The sequence below is a fragment of the Colossoma macropomum genome, unplaced genomic scaffold (assembly GCF_904425465.1).
Source record: "Colossoma macropomum unplaced genomic scaffold, Colossoma_macropomum, whole genome shotgun sequence".
Taxonomy (NCBI): Eukaryota; Metazoa; Chordata; class Actinopteri; order Characiformes; family Serrasalmidae; genus Colossoma; species Colossoma macropomum.
In genome coordinates, this window is record NW_023495331.1 from 6,386 (window position 1) to 28,737 (window position 22,352).

Sequence of the window (22,352 nt, forward strand, 5' to 3'; positions counted from 1 at the left end):
CTTTCCTTGGTGCCCGTAAGCAGTTGTATTATGTGCTAATTAAAGACGAGCCAGTCCAGTGTGACTTATTCAGTTTAACATCCAGATAATCTGTGGCGCTTTATGGCCTCATTTGGTCGGAGCTCCTCACTGCTAAAGGCAGATCCGTCACAGCTGTGTAAATAAAGCTGAGCTCTGTTAAACATGTAGAGGTATCGCTGCACTGACTGAACTCCGCCTATTTCTATTAAAGAACTAAGAGAGAAAATCACCTCTGAGTTTAAAAAGCTCCCCATTGGCTGAGCTGACGATGAACATGTGAGGAGCTTCGTCGCTTGGGGTAACCGATGCACCAATCAGAGGGAGGGTCCCGCGAGGCTTCTGGCTCCGCCCTTGCTCATTCACAAAATACTGCAGCTGACTGAGCTCCGGGTCCAGGACAAAATACCTACAGAGAGAGAGAGAGAGAGAGAGAGAGAGAGAGAGAGAGAGAGAGAGAGAGAGAGAGAGAGCGCAACATATATAAAGAGGAAGATGGATAGACAGATAGACAGATGGACAAAAGAGGGAGAGAGAGAGATACAGAGATTTTTATTTAGCAGTGCTGGTTGTATTTAAAATCTAAATATTGTAGTAATTCTTTTTTTTTATTGCTAAGTTTTGGTTGGAAACAAAAGGGTTAAAATCATAAAATGACCAATAGAAAATTATCCAATCAGAATTGCTTTCTCTGTGGTATCTGAGTAGATACAGCCCAGTGAGCCCTCCCATTGGTTAGGACTTCAGGAGCTGAACTGAAGGCCTCACACATTAAATTTAACTACCACATAATTATGAAGTGACAGAGGAATCAACCAATCACATTCTGATTTACAATAGGTGGGACCACTTGTGTGAGGAAGAAGATTGTCCTTCTGGAGATTCTAGATATGTCACTGACTGTGAATATGAGCTGTAGTCCAACTAGGTTCTGGTTAGTTGTTAGGAATGGAAAACCGTGGCGGAAACTCTATGCCAGGAATCTTTACTAAAAGAGTCACTGTGACACGGACATATATAATAACGTATTCTAATCAAAACATATAGAACATCTGTATTCAACCTAGAACAGCCTAAAAATGTTCATGTGCATCAGTATTAGCTTAGCACTTACATACTATTGGAAACCTCATAGGGGTGCTAGCAGCATTAGGTGTTTTTTTATGACATTTATGGCAACAGCCATGGTCTACCACTTGATAATAGTATGTCATTCAGTGTTTGAAACCCCCAGACGCAAGTCTATTTGAGATTATTTAACAACTAAATTAGATTTTCATACAAAAAGATAAAACCAATTCCCATTACTTTCCTTCCCCGAGAAATGTTCATCACTATGTCAGCTGTGAGCATCGCTGAAGCACTGAAGATTAAGTTACCTCATTAATTTCCACACTTGCCAGCAGGGACATTCGTTATCCGAGCAAAAGGAGGCGAATAAAACCTAGAATGTTGTTCAGCTCAGTACAAACACAGAGTATGTTCTCATTAACAAATACAACCAGCATTATAACCCATTTAAATCTGTCACAAACGCCCAGCTGGGGGCTAATCGCTAATGGCCAGCTTTAGTGGGCGTAATTTGAAGTGGAATCGATGGATTGACTCACGTTGGAGGAAATTAAAGCATGCAGGAGGGGTTAGCTGTGATTAATTAGCCACTCAGTGTTATAAACTGAATTTCCGCAGCAGCGTGGACTGTAGAGCATGTGAGACATGAGCTGTCAGGTGGACTCTGCTGTCGTGTGCTTGCTAACTTTCAGACAAATGCATCAAAAGCTGGAAAAAATATACACGATGCACAGTAGAGATGTTCACAGGTACTCAGCTACTTGTCTGCCAGTTCCAGGCGCCAGTATTCACGTCTTGAAACGATGCCAGAGTGAGCAATCAGGAGTCTGGGAGAATTCCTGGTGGGCCAGTAGTGTTTTTGGGCCAGTTACTGTGAGCTGAAGTATAAACTCAACACAAATATAAGCACAAGAACACTCAAAATATGAATGTTATAATCCACGCATGCTTTAATGGGGTGGATGGGGTGGCCAGTTCTTCTCCCTCAAATCTGATTGGCCAGTCTAGATGCCAACCCCAAATTTCTGCCATGTTACTGGCTTCCACCTTGCTGTGGGGCGGATTTAAGGAGAGAGTGGTTTTGCTATCAGTGATCTGCGGAACAGCTGCCCAACCTATTTCCAACAGCCAAACCATTGCTTGTGCATTCACATTGCCACCCTACCAAAACTCGGTGCCACCAATTTGCCACCCCTGGTAAAATTTTCCAGATCCACCACTGCATCCAGGTGAATATCTGTAGAAACTGAGGGGTTAAAACAGCGGCCCACACCTCAACTGAGTCTAATACAGTGGACAGAAAATTCGGGTCGCAACCCAAATGTTACTTTTGTCCTTTCAACAAAAATCAAACCACCATTTATGCCCATTTTTTTGAAGTAACGTTTTACCATCTTCGCTGTAAATATATCTCAGTACATGCAAATGTCCGGGTATAAGCTAACAAATAAAGGAAATGCAGCCTTACTTTGCTCTGCTTTAAGCTTTAGCTCAGCTATAGCTGCTTTTCTCGCATCTCCAGCAGGAAACTTTTCCTCAAAAGTAGAACAGTTTCCAGTTCAACTTTTTGCGAGGCTGAAGTCGCTTCTCATTCGCCAGCTTCTTGTTTGAATTTTCCCGTTCCACCTTAAATGAATGTAACAGCTGCACCATTTAAGGTGGAACAGGAAAATTCAAATAAGGAGCTGTTGAATGAGAAGCGACTTCAGTTTCGTGTTTGACAGTTTCTCATTGCAGATTAAACATATCAGGAAACCAGCTGGAGTGATTATAAACGGAAATAAGACCATTAAATCTCCAAATTATCGATATTTTAAATCTTTCTCTTTTCTGTTTCGTAGCTACTAGCTAGGTGAGACTGTTGTCTGTGTTGCTATGGTGACCAGCAGTCTGCGCTGATCTTCAGGGTTAAAGGGTGAATCAGCAGTTCTACATTAACTCCAGAGTTTAAGACCATTTATTGTTAAACTGTGTTGAACGATCAGCAGAGCTTTATTTTACTGTAAAGGAGGATTATTTTATTTTTACCTAAACATCTGATTCTGCTGTGGAGCCTCAACAGGACAGTAAAAGAGCCGGAGCTCTGGAGCCACAAGTTGTCAACCCCTGGATTAGCTGAAGCAGAAGTCAGCTTCTTATTCTTAACTCCCGTTCCATCTTAAATGACTTTGCGGTCACATTCAGCCGCCTGTATGGGCGACAGTGACTACCTTCTGCATTGTTTAGGGTAGAACGCATATTCGAATACGAAGCTCACATCAGCCTCGAGAGATGAGTGTATCAGATTCAGCGTGACGGTGTGACTGACTGACTCGACAGGCAGCTCTACAGAGTTTAGGACTTATTTTGTATTACCAACAAGTTCATATACACACTCGAGTTTATGTACATTTAAAACTCTTAAAGAATATCTAACTGATCACGTTTTTAAATCCATGACCATCACTTAAACATGTTTACACGCTGCTTCTTTACTGTTTCAGTGCAAATGGCAGAGAAAACAGCAGCAGCAGCTCCACGTTTGTTTATTTCGTTCTTCTAGTAAAGGGAGTTCAGGCAAGTCCCGTACAGTTCAGCAGCAGCTGAAAAGTTGAGTAGTGTGTGGCTGGACAGTGTGAGATGCCCAGTCTTTTATAATCTGTTAAGACTTTATAAGTCGTGTAGTGAACCCAAGGCTTAAGGAGGATGAGGACATATCCGAGCAGGTGGGCAGTGAGAAATACTGACCTTAACTTACTTAGCTAGCATTAGTTTACAGTATGTCGACTGTCATGATTGTCACATTTAAGACAAAAGCTTTAGGCAGTTTTATCACTAGCACAGCCACTGCGGTTATCTCAGTGCAAGATATACATAATACGAGTAAGAAATGAAGATGAAAATATAAGAATTTTAGAAAAGATTATTTAGCAAGAAGGCAACACTGAATGCTCAAAATGAGCTAAAACTGTCACTGCTGGAACATCTGGTACAGTTTCAGTAGTGTTATGATTGTTTAGGCAGTGATAATAGTGTTCAATCGTTTGTTTTGCTGTTAAAATAAACAGAATTAAGGTATAGGGCCACTCGGAGCAAAAGGATTTTAGTCTAAGGTCAGTTAAAAGTCCCAAAACTGTTAAAAACTGCATCCGTCTGGTGTACCTGCTGTGGACAGGCCTTAAGAGGGAAGCATCTCCAGGACTCTCTGCTATGTTCAGTATGATAGCCGATTTCAGGTTAACTGCAGCTCAGAATCCACACTTTAAGCAGACCTGTCTCTCTCTCCCTCCTTCAGCAGATCAATGGAGCTTTAGCATGATCACAGGGAAAACCATATTGACCAGCACTGAGAACAAGTAGTGCTTACAACGCTCTGGATCAATAAGTGGACACACACACACACACACACACACATACACACAAACACACACACAGAGAGAGAGAGAGAGTAAGGTGAAAAATAAAAAACGTGGACAAAAATGTGGAGAAGTGTCAGACTGTAAGGTGGGCGCTACTGTTTTTAGCTTTATGCTAATGTACTTTAGTCCATGTTTATAGATGACAGTGAATCAGACAGTCAGAAACCACATAATCAAGACTATTAAACATTACTGACCATCTCCACACAGTCTGAGGCTTTAGACATGCCATGCTAATGGAAGGGGTATTATCAGGGATGGATTACTGACCGGCCTCTGACTGCCAGGGGCCTCGAGGGGCCCTCAGAGTAAAGCCTTAGGGGTCCCAAAGACTCTGGACAGTCCCTACAGATGTAGACATTAGTTTGGCCCTTTAATATGTACAAATGACTAAATAACTGAAATAAACAGAGAAATGTTAATCTGGTCTCAGGCCCATTTTCTGTTCTCAATCATTACTGAGGGATGATTAATAAGGCTAATCTGGTTTATCATCAAAACAACAAATTAATATGTATGAACACAAATGGGAACTATTACTGAATCTCAATATTCAGGTGTGTTACTAATTAATTATTTCATTCATTCGTTCATTAAAGTGAAAGAGTGACAGAGACAGACATATAGAGAGACAGAAACAGAAAAGGAGAGAGAAAAGAGAGGTAGAGAGAGGTAGGAAGAGTAAGAGTAAAAGAGAGAGAGAGAGAGAGAGAGAGAGAGAGAGAGAGAGAGAGAGAGAGAGAGAGAGATTTATGTATAATGAAGTGCTTCTGTCCAGCGTCAGGGTTTTTTCACGTCTGGAACGTTCGGTCAGCAAAAAGCCTCTGTGTTCTTTTTCTGCCCTCTGACACACGACTGAGGCTGGACCACAGAGCGCTTAGAGGAAAATGAATGGAGTGAACATTTTCTTTTACAGTCCTTCAGGTTCTAGGAATGAAATGACTAAGTGTGAGGCACAAACTCTAAAGTACTAGATAATTATTTTGGGTAGCATGACGGAGAGTTCCCAGCAGTCTCTAGGTATTAATCTTTCTACACACTTAAAAACAGATGGTTCTCCAAGGGTCCTGTCTTTATATAGGTACAATCCTCTGCTGATCTTTTTTTTTAATTTCTCCGTCAATTAGCATTATGCTAAAAGACATTATGCTAATGGGCGACTATCTTCCATTAGCCACATTAGCATGTTTGGTGCAGCTTCTCGTTTAAAGCCCCATTACAGAACTGACAGAACAGCTCCAAAGACGATTAGCAGTGAATATATAATCAGCGCCGACTGAAGGTGCTGCGCTTTAGTCAGAGACGTCCTGGAGCACTGCAGGGGGCGCTGTCTGAGAGTCTCAGTGTTAGCAGTGTCAGGCTTAGAACGGCCACCTCCATCAGCCCAAAACAGAGGACCACTACACACACAACAAAGACCATAACCTGGACAGCACAGTGCAAAGCTCAGAGACTCTCCTTCACGTACTAAGGTCCAGTCAATCCTGACATTAATCAGAAAGTAATTCATTTTTCATGAGATACTTCTGATCATATTCTCCATCTCACCTTGTGTCTCACTGTCTCACTCTGTCTGCCCCTCCATCTCACCTTGTGTCTCACTGTCTCACTCTGTCTGCCCCTCCATCTCACCTTGTGTCTCACTGTCTCCCTCTGTCTCCCCTCCATCTCACCTTGTGTCTCACTGTCTCCCTCTGTCTGCCCCTCTATCTCACCTTGTGTCTCACTGTCTCCCCCTCCACCTCACCTTGTGTCTCACTCTCTCCCTGTCTGCCCCTCCATCTCACCTTGTGTCTGTCTCCCTCTGTCTCCTCTCCATCTCACCTTGTGTCTCACTGTCTCCCTCTGTCTGCCCCTCCATCTCACCTTGTGTCTCACTCTCTCCCTGTCTGCCCCTTCATCTCACCTTGTGTCTCACTGTCTCCCTCTGTCTCCCCCTCCATCTCACCTTGTGTCTCACTGTCTCCCTCTGTCCGCCCCTCCATCTCACGTTGTGTCTCACTGTCTCTCTCTGTCTGCCCCTCCATCTCACGTTGTGTCTCACTGTCTCCCTCTGTCTGCCCCTCCATCTCACGTTGTGTCTCACTGTCTCTCTCTGTCTGCCCCTGTCTCACCTTGTGTCTCACTGTCTCCCTCTGTCTCCCCCTCCATCTCACCTTGTGTCTCACTGTCTCCCTCTGTCCGCCCCTCCATCTCACGTTGTGTCTCACTGTCTCTCTCTGTCTGCCCCTCCATCTCACGTTGTGTCTCACTGTCTCCCTCTGTCTGCCCCTCCATCTCACGTTGTGTCTCACTGTCTCTCTCTGTCTGCCCCTGTCTCACCTTGTGTCTCACTGTCTCCCTCTGTCTCCCCCTCCATCTCACCTTGTGTCTCACTGTCTCAGTCTGTCTGCCCCTCCCCTCCATCTCATCGTACTCCTCTGTCTCCTCCTCCATCTCATCGTACCCCTCTGTCTCCTCCTCCATCTCATCGTACCCCTCCATCTCACCCTCTGCCTTACTGTCCCCCTCTCTCTCACCATACCCCTCTGTCTCCATCTCAGTTTGTTCTCCCCCTCAGTCATATCGCCCCTCATCACATCATCCCCCTCAATCTCACTATCCACCTCCATCTTACCATCCCCCTTCGTCTCTCCCTCTGTCTCACCATACCTTCCATCTCTCTGTCTCACTGTCCCCCTCCATCTCCGCGTATCTCCACCCCATCTGTCTTCATCTCTCCCCTCCGTTTCAGAGTGAGAAACTACACTAATGAGTCACACAAACACTTCTTACCTCTGAACAAAGAGAGCATGAGCAGAGTCTGAAAATCTGAAAATAACCCAGATAACAGATCAGCTTCACCAAACACCTCCTACACCAACTCAGAGAGGGGGAGAGAGAGAGAGAGAGAGAGAGAGAGAGAGAGATGAAAAACCATCTTTTGTTTACATCACACAACTGCAGCTTCCAGAGCTCAGCAGGCTGTAATATGACGGCTTGTCTGACGCCCACCAGAGGCAACAAAACAGCTCCCCGCTCCCCTTTACAGACTCGTCTGAAGAGTTTTGGAGAAGATATGAAGAGAAAGCAGGTTAATCTTCTGAGAACTACAGAAACGACTGCTTTTTAAACAGGCACCATTAAGTCAAGTCAAGTCAAAGTTTATTTATATAGTGCTTTTTACAACAGGAGCCGTTGCAATCTGGGTCCAAGCCCCTGTGAGCGTTGCCAGTGGTGACGGTGGCAAAAACTCCCTAAGAGCAAGAGGAAGAAACACTGAGAGGAACCAACACTCAAAAGGAGACCTTCCTGTGGTTGACACCGGATAGCAAACAATAACACAAGACACACATTAGCATTTTACTGTGTCCAGACACAGTGAACGAAATACAGTGACTAATGCATAAAATAACATGGGTTTATGCCCTTATAAGATTTATGCCCCCATATTACCCCAAAAGTAGTCAATCATCCAAGACCTGGCATCTGAAATGTACTTCTTTAGTTTTAGCACTGAAGCTATGAGGCTAATGTAGCTAAGAAGTTAGTAGCAGTCTATTCAATGTTAATTGCTTAGCTTTTATTATGTGTTATCTACATTAGTTTCATAGCTCCAGCGCTAACCTCAGACATCTAACATGTCTTGGGAGCCCAGCCTTATTTTTTACTCACTTCCACATGAAGTCAATAAAAGTGACCGTGTGCCATCAAATCAAAGGACCAATGATTCTTACCTTTATTCTGTCTGTTAGCAAACTGTCTTTTCTTGTTGTGGCCTTGTATACAGAATGTACTGCAGCATTGATATACTAAGGGTTTGTGTTGAGGCAACAGAAAGTTTTAGAATTTTGAACCCTCTGTTTCATGATGTTGCCTGAGGGCAACAAATCAGTTTATCATCACTTTACAATGACATGATGCATATTTATCACCAATAAGAGTAGTAATAATGAAGGAAGGAGTTTGACTGAAGCTAAAAAATGCTTTTACTTGCTCATGGTATTAAATGTCAGGCCTTTTTATACCTTTTTCTGTGGATGACGTGTTTCTGTACTGGACAGTTTTCATCAGAAAAGCAAATTTTCATCATGTGTCCTCCATCAAAGTCATGTGTCCTCCATCAAATGATTCACATCTGTTGGAGTGTGAAGTTCATTGTTTAATTCAGTATGCAAAATTGTTCAAGTATGCTTGTTGCCTACAGGCAACACTGTTTGACAGCAGAATGAACTAGCCAGTAGCGAGTAAGGTGTCACTTATGCAGCCATTTGAGGGAACGCTGCAGTTATCCTTTAATTTTTCATTTCAAATAATTTGTGTCATTGGTTATTTTTGTGCAATATTAGTGACTAGAAGATCATTCCAGCACTCAAATGATTCAATACTGTCATGTAGCATTCAGTGTACATTGTTATTTTTTAATTAAATGATTACTTAATGTCTCAGAACGGTTCAAACTGTTATTTGTGTTATTTAAAATTAAATAAATAAATTCAAATAGATTTGGTCTTTGTTGCACAACGTTGCCTCAAGGCAACATATCCTAAAAGGACCTCCGTACACTTTATTTTTTAAAAAAATGACTGATTTTAATAAATCAGGTCAATTTTATGCAAGAAAACTGAACCAAACAATTTATAAAATATTGGTTTCATAGTGCATGCATGGGTTAAAGAGGAACTACATGGTATGGCTAATATTACAAACAAAAAAATGGAATATATTAATATGCAATAATGATAAAAGGCTTGTTAACATAAAGCTAATTTTCCATCTGTCAAAACAACATCTCTGTGGGCAGTTTAGCCTCTGCAGCGCCCCCTTTGGTTCAACTGTGCTGCACATGCACAAACCCAGAGTATGAATCTACATTACAATATGCAAATCAGTCAACCAATGTTACCGCCCCCTGATAATGACACACTCCTCACACTATGCTGAACAAATGTTAGGTTAGCTGCACGAAAAACACATCTGGGGAAAAAACTTTCTGGAAAAATAAAAGTTCTGATAGCCGTCTATGGGGTTCTCAGTGTTATTTTAGCACCAAGCTAATGATGGTGAATGTCAACTTTCATCTGGAAAGCCACTTATCGGCAGGGATGGGCAATACGGCAAAAACATCATATCATCAGTACATGATGACACAGTACACCAGAAGTGCCACATTTAACTAGTACTATCATTTTTGTTCAACGTTTACAAACTGCACTGCACTAAACTCAATTAAACATGACTAATGATGCTCTCTGTGTAATTAATCATGCAGTTAGTCAGTGTTTAGTACTGACATCACAATATGCTTAGAAAAGTGCAGAAAATAAATCATAATAACAATAAAATATGATCATATTGCCCACCTCTACCACATAATGTGGCCAAGAACCACCTACCTTGTCAGGAAGAGGCCGTTTGAGTAACATGCCAAAAAACCCACTATTTTGGTTCACGGTGGGGAGGGGTGGGGGAGGCGACTGTGAAAATCCCATGGATATAGGTATATACATTTTTTTGGATGTTGACAAAGTTACTGCCTACCACAGCATGTTGGAGTTAAAATTAAATAGTGAAAGTGATCTAAATGTACAGACTTTCAGCTTTAATTTGAGAATGTTTACATCCAAAGATGTAGAAATAACCATTTTCACACAAAGCCCCCTCACTTTTAGTCGCTCAAAAGTAATTGGACAACAAGCTGCTCAGCTGCTTCACAGCCAGGTGTCGAATGTTCAGTAGCTCCAGTGGAAACTCCAGTGAACACTCACAGTCTTCAGTAGTAGAAATGTTCCAGCACTGTGGGTGGATCGTAACAGAATTCTTTGTGGTTTTGGTTTCTGTTAGTTACCTGTTCGTTTTGTTCATCTGTTCTCTTCACAGAAAACAGTGTTAAAACAGGTGAAGTTTGGATCCATTTGACATTTTTACAGTGTGTGATGCAAGTAATCGGTATGTAATCTGCCACAGGTCCGTGGGTCACCATTATCAGATGGTGCAGATCAGCCCACCTTAAACTCTAACTGCATTTCTCCTGCTATACCACACACACACACACACACACACACACACACACACACACACACACACAGCACTGAGCTCTTATCATTTATTGCTACACTGCGAACAACAAGGTGGCTAGATGATAAAATGAAAACTGACAAAAGTTTTTAATGTGAGTCTTAAATGTGACGACCATGGCAGTCAATATGCTACACACGATCCTAACGTTGGCTAAGTAACTTAAATTAACTTCCTGTCAACATTAAGCTGCTAAGCTATTAAGCTATTAAGCTGTCATCGTCACATAGTCCACGTATAAAAATTGTGAAAACAGTAATAATCTCAGTGGAGCGCTGCCTGTTCTGTTAGCCGGTACCACACTGCTGCGCTTCATTGGCTAATCTCTCAAGGCTGATGTTAGCTGCCTATTGGAATTGCTGTTCCACCTTAAACAGTGCAGCAGCTACACTCCAGTGACTGAACAGGCGTCCGAATGTAAGTGCTACATCATTTAAGGTGGAACAGGAAATAAAAATAAGAAGCAAACTTCAGCTTCATCTAATCTCTCTCCACTGTACGAGTTACAGGCAGCAAACTGTACAGGCTGGACAGCTTAAGGTGGGGCTGCTGGTTTAACCCTTAAATTGCTGCACTTACACACTTAGATGTAACATTCACAGTTTGTCTGAGTGTTCATGTGCTTATGTGCGAGTTTATTCATTAGCTCTCAGTAAGCAGCCCAAAAGGCTACCGGCCCACCAGGAACTCTCCAGACTCTCCAGATTATCCACTCCAGAACTGGGGCCTACGATCATTACTACACTACATATGACACCAATAATCAATACGAGTGCTATTCTCGCGTTTCGTGTGGCGTCACACTGTATAGTCGACTGCCATTTGGAGGACCGAATCAGACTGCGCTCACGTGAGGCCTTCAATTCGCTGTGCTTTGTGAATGATTCATCTGCAAGACGCAGTGTTTCAGACTCCAGGCTTGGAGCCCCTGAACTGTATAGTTCAGTGTTTCTCTCTGCTGTTCACACCTCGTTCAGCTCAAGAAGGGATTAATTAGCTAATAATATCAGGTATTTTAACCAGGAAACCACAGTTATGCAGTGCAGAGGTTTCAGGACTGGAGCTGAACTCTGAACTAACTGCACTAGCAAACTTACAGAATCACGTCTGTCGAAACACGACGTCGTTTTCCGACCCACGACATTCAGTCTGATATTTAACGCTTATGTTTCTCCATTCAAACGTCATTTAAATCAGAAACAGAGAGTGATTATTAAGTTATCCCGGCTGTCTGCAGCTCCGTTAGGGGACGACTGTTTATCTCTCGGCTGTTAACATCAGCTAAAGTTATCTAAAGGCCAGCATTGTTCACATCTGTGTTAATTAGCTGATGTCGTTACCCTCCTATGATGACGGAGTGTTTTCTCCTCTTTATGCAACACCATGGGGTCCTTTACCCACCCTGACGTGAAGAGCCGGTGGGCTTCTGTGCTTTGAAATGCTGTGAGAGACTCTCCAGAATAGGGAGAGGGGCTGAGTATGAGATAAATATAAATGGCAGGAAAACACTAATTTGGTCAGTTTCCTCCAGTTTAAGTGGGATCAGGAGTTCAGGGGAAACTGTATAAGGATCTCAGGCTATTTTATCGACTTTGTTGAGGGAACATTTTTTTCTATTCCAAAGTAAAGAGAGTAACTGTAGCCGTCTTTCACCTCTAGTTACGTTCGTGTGGAGCAGAGAAGCCAGAAATGTGGTCCCAAATACGGCGGCTACAACAGAAAAATCACATGACTGAAACTCTAGGATATCACCCAGCAGTAGGGACAGGGGAAAGTGGGGAAAGTGAAGGGAGTGTGGGAGGGCATTGGGACAAGGCCGATCAGGCCTCTGCATTACACATAGACAGCCAAGACAGCCAAACAGTGAATGTTTAACTTTCAGAAACGTTTCCAGTGAACTTTACACCCAGTCAAACCCGACGTGAGCAGGAAGGAACACGGAACAGCCGCTCAGAGCCCTGATAAGAGAGTTTATTTAGGTTTTCATCTGCATCGCTAAAACAAACATGTCTAATAAGACCAGGACCTGACCGATATACCGATAACATCGGCCCACACTGATACGCATTTATCAATACTGGTGAAAACACAGCTGATAAACAAACATGTAAACAACAATACAAACATTTCTGAATTACTTGTTTTATACTGAAATGAACAGTTCAGTAATATGAGGATCACAGCTCATTTAGGATTTAAGGATTTGTGTGTTTTTGTGCTCTTATTCTAGTCATTTAAAGCAAATAAAAAACAATGGATCCAAATTAGTGATGTCCACTGATTGATATGACTAATTGTATCTTATTTGCTCAAAATTTGACCCTAAAGAAATTCCTCATTCATAAAGCAGTTTATTTTTGCTATCGCCGTGTGAGCGGACAAAATAAGCTTCATCAGAACGTATTATTAATTTCAATAATTCAACAACATTACAGTCAAAATAGTACAAATATGTCATTAATTAATCACACTTATGAGTTATTAAAAGATCTTCTACAGCTCAAATCCAAACGCAATGCTAACAATATAAACACTATAAAAACTACAAAGGGAAAGTTCATGAACAAACTTCAAGTTGGCTTGAAAAAGCCAGCTAATTACATTACAACGTTAAAATGGTGAAACTGTTGATTGTTGTTAAAGTGTTGCTTAGATGTTGCTCGGCGGTTGCTACGGCACATGGTAATGTGTTGGTAGTTGCTACCTTAAACTGCTACCTTAAATCCACTGCCACCTTAAATTTACTGATATCTTAAATACAATGCCACCTCAAATTTACTGACACCTTAAATACACTGCCATTTTAAATTCACTGCCACCTCAAATTTACTGATACTCTAAATTCACTGCCTCCTTAAGTTCAGTGCTACCTTAAATGTACTAATATCTCAAATTCACTGCCACCTTCAATGCAGTTCCACCTTAAATCCAGCGCCACCTTAAATTCATGATTTGTGCTGTTATTGCTGTGCATTATTCTGTAGGCGTGTGAGTCTGTGTGTACTATGTATGAGTGTCTATGTGAGAGATGTCCATTGTGACATCCCCTATGGAAGTTAGACTTGAATGTCCTGAACATTCTACCATTCATCTCCTAAAAAAGATCATCTTTGAATGATCGTTTTATGAAAAGTATTAACCGTAGTTATCACCCAATACCCGCTTTATCAGGAGCCGCTGATGCAATTCAATAAATCCATGTGACGTCTAGAGGCGTCCAGGAGAAATCTGGAACCAAGTGTCTTTAAACCAGCTCATAAAACATCCGCTGCTTTTTTCAAAATAAGAAATTGTTACTTTTTACTACTTGCATTCATTCTGATGATGTACGGTGTTCTTTTTTTACGCAAAAATACAATTGTCAAAATAAATGGTTCAAAGAAACGTGATGAGGCCTTTAAAGCTTTTTGCACAGTACTGTACACGAAGCTGGTCCAGCCCAATTCAACCACAGGGACCACAGCTGCACATTAAACTGAATGAAACTGCAAAAAACCACAGAAATCTTCCAGCACTCAGTGCTGGGTAACAGTGGGAAGCCAACGCCGAGCTCCCCGCCTGGAGTCATTCAGCGCTGCAGCCAGCAGCTTGATTCATCAGTTTGATTCATCAGGTTTGTGCCAGACTGCTCCAGTCTGGGTCTCCGTTATAGAGCACAAACACAACCTGAGGTCAGAAACGTCTCTCAGAGCAGCAGAGCGAGTAAATGAGGCAGAGGAGGCAGCCGTTTCTGGAAAGAAGCATCTTTACTGTGCTTTTACAGAGCGTCTGAACGTTCCTCATAAACTCAGGCACAAAACGCTGCACTTAATATTTCATATTCATGAATCTAGCTGAGACTCATGAATATAAAGTGGTACACTTTATATTCAAGCAACAACCATGATATCCAAGTTTTCAGTGATTCAGTGAAAGACTGCAGTAAAAGTAGCTTTCCAAAACACAACATTACAGTGGTGGCGATAGGAACCAGACGTCCACCCCTAAAAGCTCCCTCACAGAAAATTGATGTCTGAGACATTGTTTTGTGGTAGCTGTGAGAAGATTTTGGTCTAAAGCACATATTTTAAATATACATACATGCAGGATGTTATGAGGCAAAATAGTCCCCAAACAAAAAAAACATATTATTTCAGATTTCTCACTGTTTTCCTTCAACATTCCATATTAACTCAGAAGACTCGTGTAGGTTCACTGGTGGTTCTGGATAGTAAATAAAATGTCTATATCTGTGTTGTAGTCATGGCGACCCCTGGTTCCTATCACCACCACTGTAAAGTTGTGTTTTGGAAAGCTACTTTTACTGCAGTCATTATTTTTACTGAAAATCTCAGTATCATGGTTGTTGCTTGAGTTCACCACTTTATATTCATGAGTCTCAGTCTGATTCATGAATATAAAATATTAAGTGCAGCTTTTTGTGTCTGAGTTTATGAGGAACGTTCAGACGCTCTGTAAAAGCACAGTAAAGACGCTTCATTCCAGAAAAGGCTGCCTCCTTTGCTTTTTCACAGCACTGTTCTAGAGAAAATTAAGAGTCAGAACTGTGCTGTGAAAAAGTCTGTGAGGTGAAAAACACATAATCAAAGCTGAAAACACATTTGCGACTTTTAACCGACACAGACTTACAGACTGTGTCGACGCAGACACCGACTGTTATTTTATTTATTCTATTAAAACAAATTATTTTTTCTCGGTAGTGACAAAATGGAATGTTCAATCATAACACTAAAGAAACCTCACCAAATGTTTCAGTAGTGACTGTTTTGGTAGTGATTTTAGCTCATTTTGAGACAGTAAATGACCAGCAAACTCAGCTTTGATCATCTGTTCACACAGAAAATCATCATATTTTTATTAAAAGAAAAAAACAGTTTACTTATTTGTAGACAATCTGTGTTTCGGTAGTGACAGATCTTAATGTTCCACACTGATTTCCAGACTTTGGGACACATTTACTTCAATACAATAGGGATCTAACTGCTCACCATGTGGCCATGAGGGACAGGGATGCAGCCTCACTTCCTGCTCTAAAATGCAGGGGCGTGGCTTAAATAAGGCTCCGCCTATAGACTAAAACTCTGTGTTTCAGTAATGGCATGAAAATGTGGGACTGCGTTATTAAATGAAGTCTTTTTATTTAAATATTAAACTCAGGATTAATGTAACTCTTTCATCATCACTTTAGAAGAAATCAAAACAATCTGTAAAAATGTAAGTACTGCTTTCACAAGTGTGAATTTAGGGGTTAGAGTTTATGACACACCTCGCAGTACGAAAGTAGCCTATAAATGATAGTAATAAGCTCCATACATACACAACCTCTATTTCTGTCCTGCTGCGATGAGATGATGAATCTTCTACCATCGTCCTGGCAACCGGCCCTGAGTGGTCCAGAACTCAAAGCTCGGGTGCCACGGCAACCTTACAATGCACTATGATCCAGGTTTGGCCCCAGTAGCAACATGTGGTGACCATAGTGACCAATCTAGCTAATGCACATGTTTAAACAGCACAGAAATCAGATCAGATGCTCTTTTCAGCTCCCATGCAGAGAGTTTAGACACAGGATCAGATCCTGAGGGCTCTGCAGTTTGGGGAAATGAGGGCAAAATTCATATTATTATCTACCAGCGTTGTAGTCTAAAACCGCTAGAGCTGAGTCTAAATCAAGACCAAGACCAGGAGTGGTCGAGACCGAGATAAGACCGAGACCAGATTAAGATTTTTACAAATGAAATTCATTTGGAGTTAATTCTATATACATTATCATGAATAATTCATTATATATAATAAAACACGATGTTAAATATATATGTTGTGAAATATAACATTAAATATGTAAAGCCTAAAACGTTATTAATTATTATTCATTATTATTACTCAGCCAAACTTTGCATTGCAACTGGACGCAGTGGTGAGGTTGTTCTCTGTTCCTTTCTTCTCTAAAATTTATTCAGAATCACCAGCAAAAGTCAAATAAATATAAACTACATGCGTTTAACTATTAAATGAAAAACAGTGGAAATAATACTCTGTAGCTATGACTGCTGTAGGTAGAAGTTAATAATATCACACGGCTACATGAAATAATGAAAATAGCTAAAAATACAGCAGAAACAGCCAAAGATTAACTACAATTAATGATGTTCTATCAACATAAAGAGCAGTATAACGAGCAGCATAATGAGTCGTGAATTACAGCTCCCAGTAAGATTATTATTCTTTTAATGCTGGTAATGTTTTCTGATAAGGAGCTCCACCCTAAAAGGTGCCTTAATTCCTCAGTGGCCTGAGGCACCAGAATGGAACTGCTGCACCATTTGGAAAAGGTGGAAAATTTGAACAAGAAGCTGGTGAATATGAAGCTTTGTGAGAATTACGCTATCAAAATATCCTACTGACAGTTTTATGTAGAGCTCTGTCTGTAAATGTGAGCTACAGTCGGACATTTTTTCAAAGTAGTGCAATTTGTCAGAAACCGGTTAGTGCTGACCCTTAAACAGCCGAGTGATAAGCTACTAAGTTAACAGTTATAAATACACATACTGAAACACACCATTATTTACAGAGTCGTATGAGCACAACAGGTGATAAAACAAAAGTTGTCTGTTTTTAACCGTTTTCAACAGAGATCGAAACTTTGTCATTTGTCTTGCAGCTCCAGCTGCTTCTGTCTGTATCCTAGCAATGCATCTGCACGTGTGTATCAGCAATGCAGCTGAAGAGAGGCACAGAGCAAAAAGCTTAGTACACAAGAATGAGACAAGACAGAGTCCACTTTACCCCAAAACCAAGACAAGTCCACCATACCTGGAGGCCAAGACGAGACCGAGTCCACCTTACCCTGACACCGAAACGAGACCGAGTGCACCTTACCCTGAGACTGAGACGAGAGCGAGTCCACCTTACCCCGAGACCGAGACGAGACAGAGTCCGCTCATTTATGGTCTCGAGACCAGTCTTGACTACTACAACACTATTATATATACTAAAAGTCAATAACATCTACTCACATGTGCATGCGTGACACACTTAGTACCCAGCACAAGCACTGTATACACCCCGAGACCTACACAAGACAGAGACGAGACAGAGTCCAGCTTACCCTGAGACCGAGACAAGACCAAGTTCACCTTACACCAAGACAGAGACGAGACAGAGTTCACCTTACCCCGAGACCGAGACAAGACAGAGTCCTCCTTACCTCGAGGCCATGACGAGACCAAGTCCACCCTACCTGGAGACCGAGACGAGACCGAGACGAGACAGCGTTCACCTTACACCAAGACAGAGACGAGACAGAGTTCACCTTACCCCAAGACCAAGTCGACCTTACCCTGAGACCAAGACAAGACCAAGTCCACCCTACCCGGAGACCGAGACGAGACAGAGTTCACCTTACCCCAAGACCAAGTCGACCTTACCCTGAGACCAAGACAAGACCAAGTCCACCCTACCCGGAGACCGAGACAAGACAGAGTCCACTTTCCCCTGAGACCGAGACAAGACGAAGTCCACTCATTTACGGTCTCAAGACCACTCTAGAGTACTACAACACTATTATATACACAAAAAGTCAATAACACCTACTCACATGTGCGCACATGTGAGTAGGTGTTATTGACTTTTTGTGTATATAATAGTGTTGCAGTAATGTGACACACTGATGAGTAGTAGCTGCTTTTGGTGTGGTTATGTGGTCTGTACACTTCAAGGAGGAAAAACACAACGAATGAAGAACATTCCAAGACAGTGTAGTGCTCATCCCCATTTGATCATGCATCAAGGGTGGCTCTACAGGGTGGCAGCTGCAACCACCAATTCCCCACTGGACTAAAACTTCAACACTCTTTAAGAATGCTAAGGTTAATGAGTAGGCATGATGATTCATATTCTGAAAACATCCTCTCGCCTCCCATTTCCAAATCCCACCCCTTCCCTTCACCACCTGGGACGCCAGGCTTTTTGCCTTTGGAGAATGGAGAGTACAGCCCTCTGTGTTTGAACACACTAGGTATTATTATTGTGTAACTTTCCACACAAGTTGTATATTGTACAATGCATGTATGTGTTACGTATTTTTATGTGTATTGTTCTACTACAGAGTCGAATTGTTAGACATTGGAAAACATCCCCCCGATAAGAAAAATATTTGAAAATCGTAAAGCCATCCGAATCACGGACACTTTCACCACTTTTATAAAGCCACGCACCTCTGCGGGGAAACAAACGTGTGGAGAAATAAGTGTAAATGCTAGAGATGTGTGGTCCCACCACTGCCATATTCTCAGGGTTCTGGTAGTCGTATCATATATCATGACTGTAAGGCACCCAGACAGCAAGGTGTACAAGATCAGCCCTGATCCCTATTTGGTGCTGTACCCTCAGCCTCAGGAGGGTTTTATCAGGCTAGCCTGGACATCCCTAGAAGCAGTACAATGATACTGGACAAGATGTCCATGCACATATTTCACATTCATACATTATTTATGCCTAATATAGGAAACATATTTCACAAAGCAAAATAAGACCCTCTGCCCAAGTGAAGGTCCATGCAGGCATCTCGCTGAAGAAAGCAGTTGTGTTTCACAAAGCTGCCTGTCAGGCTGAGTGGGGGATTACAGTAAAAGCAGGCAGCGGAAAGGCCTCAGTGCACAATAAGGCCAGAGTGTGATGGAGAGGCTTATTTTCTGGGAGTACAGGCCACTGTAAAGAGAGACTCTCTCTCCATCAGCTCTAATGCACACCAAGCATTTAGCCTCACATATAAACACAGAAAACAACCCTTTCACACAGTCACACATACATGGACACTTACAATGACAGCATCCATTACCATGCTCTGAACAACAGGTAGATTCTAAGGCAGGGGTCACCAGCCCTCCTCCTGGACGTCTACTGTCCAGCATCAACAAGCATCTAACATGCTGCAGCCTCCCTTACCTAACATTAATGTTAGTGATCCAACCAATCAACAACTTCCCAAGATGTTAATGAGCTGGAGCAGGTGTGGCAAGTTGTGGATGGAGCTAGACTCTGCAGGAACCATGGCTGGTGACCACGGCTCTAATATAGAAATTTCACAATATGATACATACTCGTCATTGTTGCATCACAAGAAAATATGTTTTCGATTAAGAATTAGAAACAAAATGCTAACATAAATGTTTCCATTTATTTATTTATTTATTTATTTCTGTCACAATTGCCTAATCGCAATTATTTTAGCCGATCACAATTATTTTCCACACCCGGCTGAGCCCCCCTTGGAAATTCCACCAACGATGCATCTTATCCATCTGATGGCAGGCAAAATACGGTTCATCAAGCTAAAAGAAGCTGCCTTTTTTTCAGGGTGACAATTATTCAGGCCAGACCGAGAACTGAGATGGCCGTTTGACTGTGTCCCATGAACTGGAACATTTAGACTGGGGTGCCCAAAGGTTTTGTTTTGTGGAGTGTGTGTGCTGGGCTGAGAATATACAAATAAAGAAGGTAGGAAGGTTTTTAAAATTGTATTTTATAACATTACTTATTTTATTACTAAAATTAGGAAGGAATAAATATTTAATAAGTGAAATATAGTATGAAATATGTTTGTTCTCTCATTGGGTGAGGGGGTGGGGTTAGGGCAACTCTGTAGTAGGCCAAATCAAATAGTCTTTGGGTGGCCCTCGTTTAGACAAACGATAAATCTGTATGATTTTTGTGGCACAAACAGTACAGAAAATGGCAAAAACGAAAGCTGCATTGCTTGTGCACATGGCAGTGGCGCAAAAAAATCGCGTCTGAATATTTTACTTATTCATGTTGTTTTTTGCGTCATGTTCTGTTTGTAAATTCTTTATTCAGAGTTTTATTTGAAGCATTAATTGGATACAGCTGCGTACAGCCACCAGACATAACACCAGAGCCGGTTTATGAGGAGTCCGGCCACTTCCTATTCCCTCTGTTATATCAAAAATAGGACTGCTAAACAGCAGAGGGCGCCCACGAGTGAGTCCTCAATGAATGGGAGTGAATGGAGCTCAACGTCTAAAAACGAAAAGTTAAATAGCTTCTAATCACTGAACCAGAACTTTCCTTTAGTTTTAGGAACTAGAAGGATGTATTTCACTAAAAAAAACAAAAAAATCTCACCTTTATGTTTCCTTTATTCTACAGCAAACAGGTTTGGGGCAGCAGGAGGCGGGCTTTACTGCTAGAACATGATGACCGATTGGCGAGCAGAGCAGCTTATTGGCTGTTCGCGCTCACTGACGTCATGAACGTACATGAGGCGCCATTTTAAACTCCTATAACTCGAGTTTAAAAGCTCTTAAAAATGTAACAGCGGTGTTAAAATGTTTTATGCTGCTCTGTGTTCAGGAAGTGATTGTATTCTTTTACATTAAAATGTTTCAGCATTTATAAACTATGATTTTGCTCAAATGCTCCATATCAACCTATTCATTTTGGACTCACTCGGGAGCGCCCTCTAGCGTTTGAGGAAACCCGGAAGACATTGCAGAGAGGAAGATATTGCAAAGTGTTATCAGTGATCTGATAACATTTTGTTTCTGGTGGGTCTGTTTCTCTTGTAGCACCAATTAGAAAACTGCCTGCCCTTCCATGTCATGCAAAAATAAAGGTTTTGGACTGGACTGGACCAACGGCCTCTACCTGTTAAAGCAGGTGGTTCTCAGCCACACTAAGTGACGAAAGGTATCAGATCATCTGGTGATATTCACAACTTTGGGGCTTGTGAGAATAACTTCAGACACTGAACAAGTCTTGGCTAAGTGACTACATTGCACACACTTGATTCTTCTGCAAGCATTTCCTTTAAAGCAATAGGTACATTCCATTCCTTCATCTGTAGAACGACACACACACTTCCTCTTCACACAGCCAGCCAGTCACCTCTAATCACGGAAACACTCAGTAACACTGCAGCAGTCCACACACAACTGCACACCCGTCAGAGTCCATCTCCATCTCACGTTTCTGCTGTACTACCGTTCAGCTCAATGTTTTCTGTCTGAGGAGAAAGCCTCGTCTGCTGGGCTCTCCAGCCACTACATTCAGACAAAAACACAAAGAAAATAATCTTTGAAGGAACAGTTTACTGAAAAAACCTGATTTACCCAGCTCCACCACACCTTACCCCAAATATAGTCCATCAGTCATGTTTAGTGTCTCAAGTTTGCTTTAGCTTTAGCACTTGAGCTGTGAGGTTAAAGTAGCTAACCACCTCACACTTCACCAATTAGCATGGCGCTAACTGCAAGACTAAATAACCACACACTTGTCTCAAAACGTGGGGAGCTTCTTTTTTTACCCATTTTTCAACCCAACTCTGTCTTTGCCATTTCCACCCCTAGTCAGGTCTCCCCCGGTCACATGACGCTGCCAAGCTGCGAGGGCGAAGGCTAGCATGAGCTAATTCTGAGATAGCACCAACACATCTTTTCAAACCGCTGCTAAGGCATCATCACTGGAGCTCAACATGAGGCGGAGGCAATCTCGGCCTGTTGTGCCAACACAAGCGCGCCCTGCCCTACAAGCCTGCTCCAGCAGACCTCGGACAGGTGGCAGCCATTCACTTAAAGGAATAATTTACCCCGCCAATTAGCACGGTGCTAACTGCCGCCTAAAGCCTCAGACCATGAGGAGGTGGTCAGTGTCTCTGATAGAACTGATTATGTGGTTTCTGACACTGTATGGCTCACTGTTCTCTATAAACATGGACTAAAGTACTTTAGCATAGCTACCCTGATAGCAAGAGGACAGTGGGCCTCTTTTGTCCTGCTGATAGCCAAGCTG

General features: G+C 42.0%; 1 protein-coding gene across 1 annotated transcript in view; it reads right to left on the reverse strand.

The window, feature by feature from the left end:
• Positions 1-219: 219 nt before the first annotated feature.
• LOC118801799 (oxysterol-binding protein-related protein 10-like) overlaps positions 220-22,352 on the reverse strand; it is a 29,827-nt gene continuing 7,694 nt past the window's right edge. The window contains exon 2 of the mRNA XM_036562170.1: positions 220-427. Coding sequence (XP_036418063.1) covers positions 235-427 — 193 coding nt within the window. The 3' untranslated portion in view covers positions 220-234. The remainder of the gene's footprint in view (positions 428-22,352) is intronic.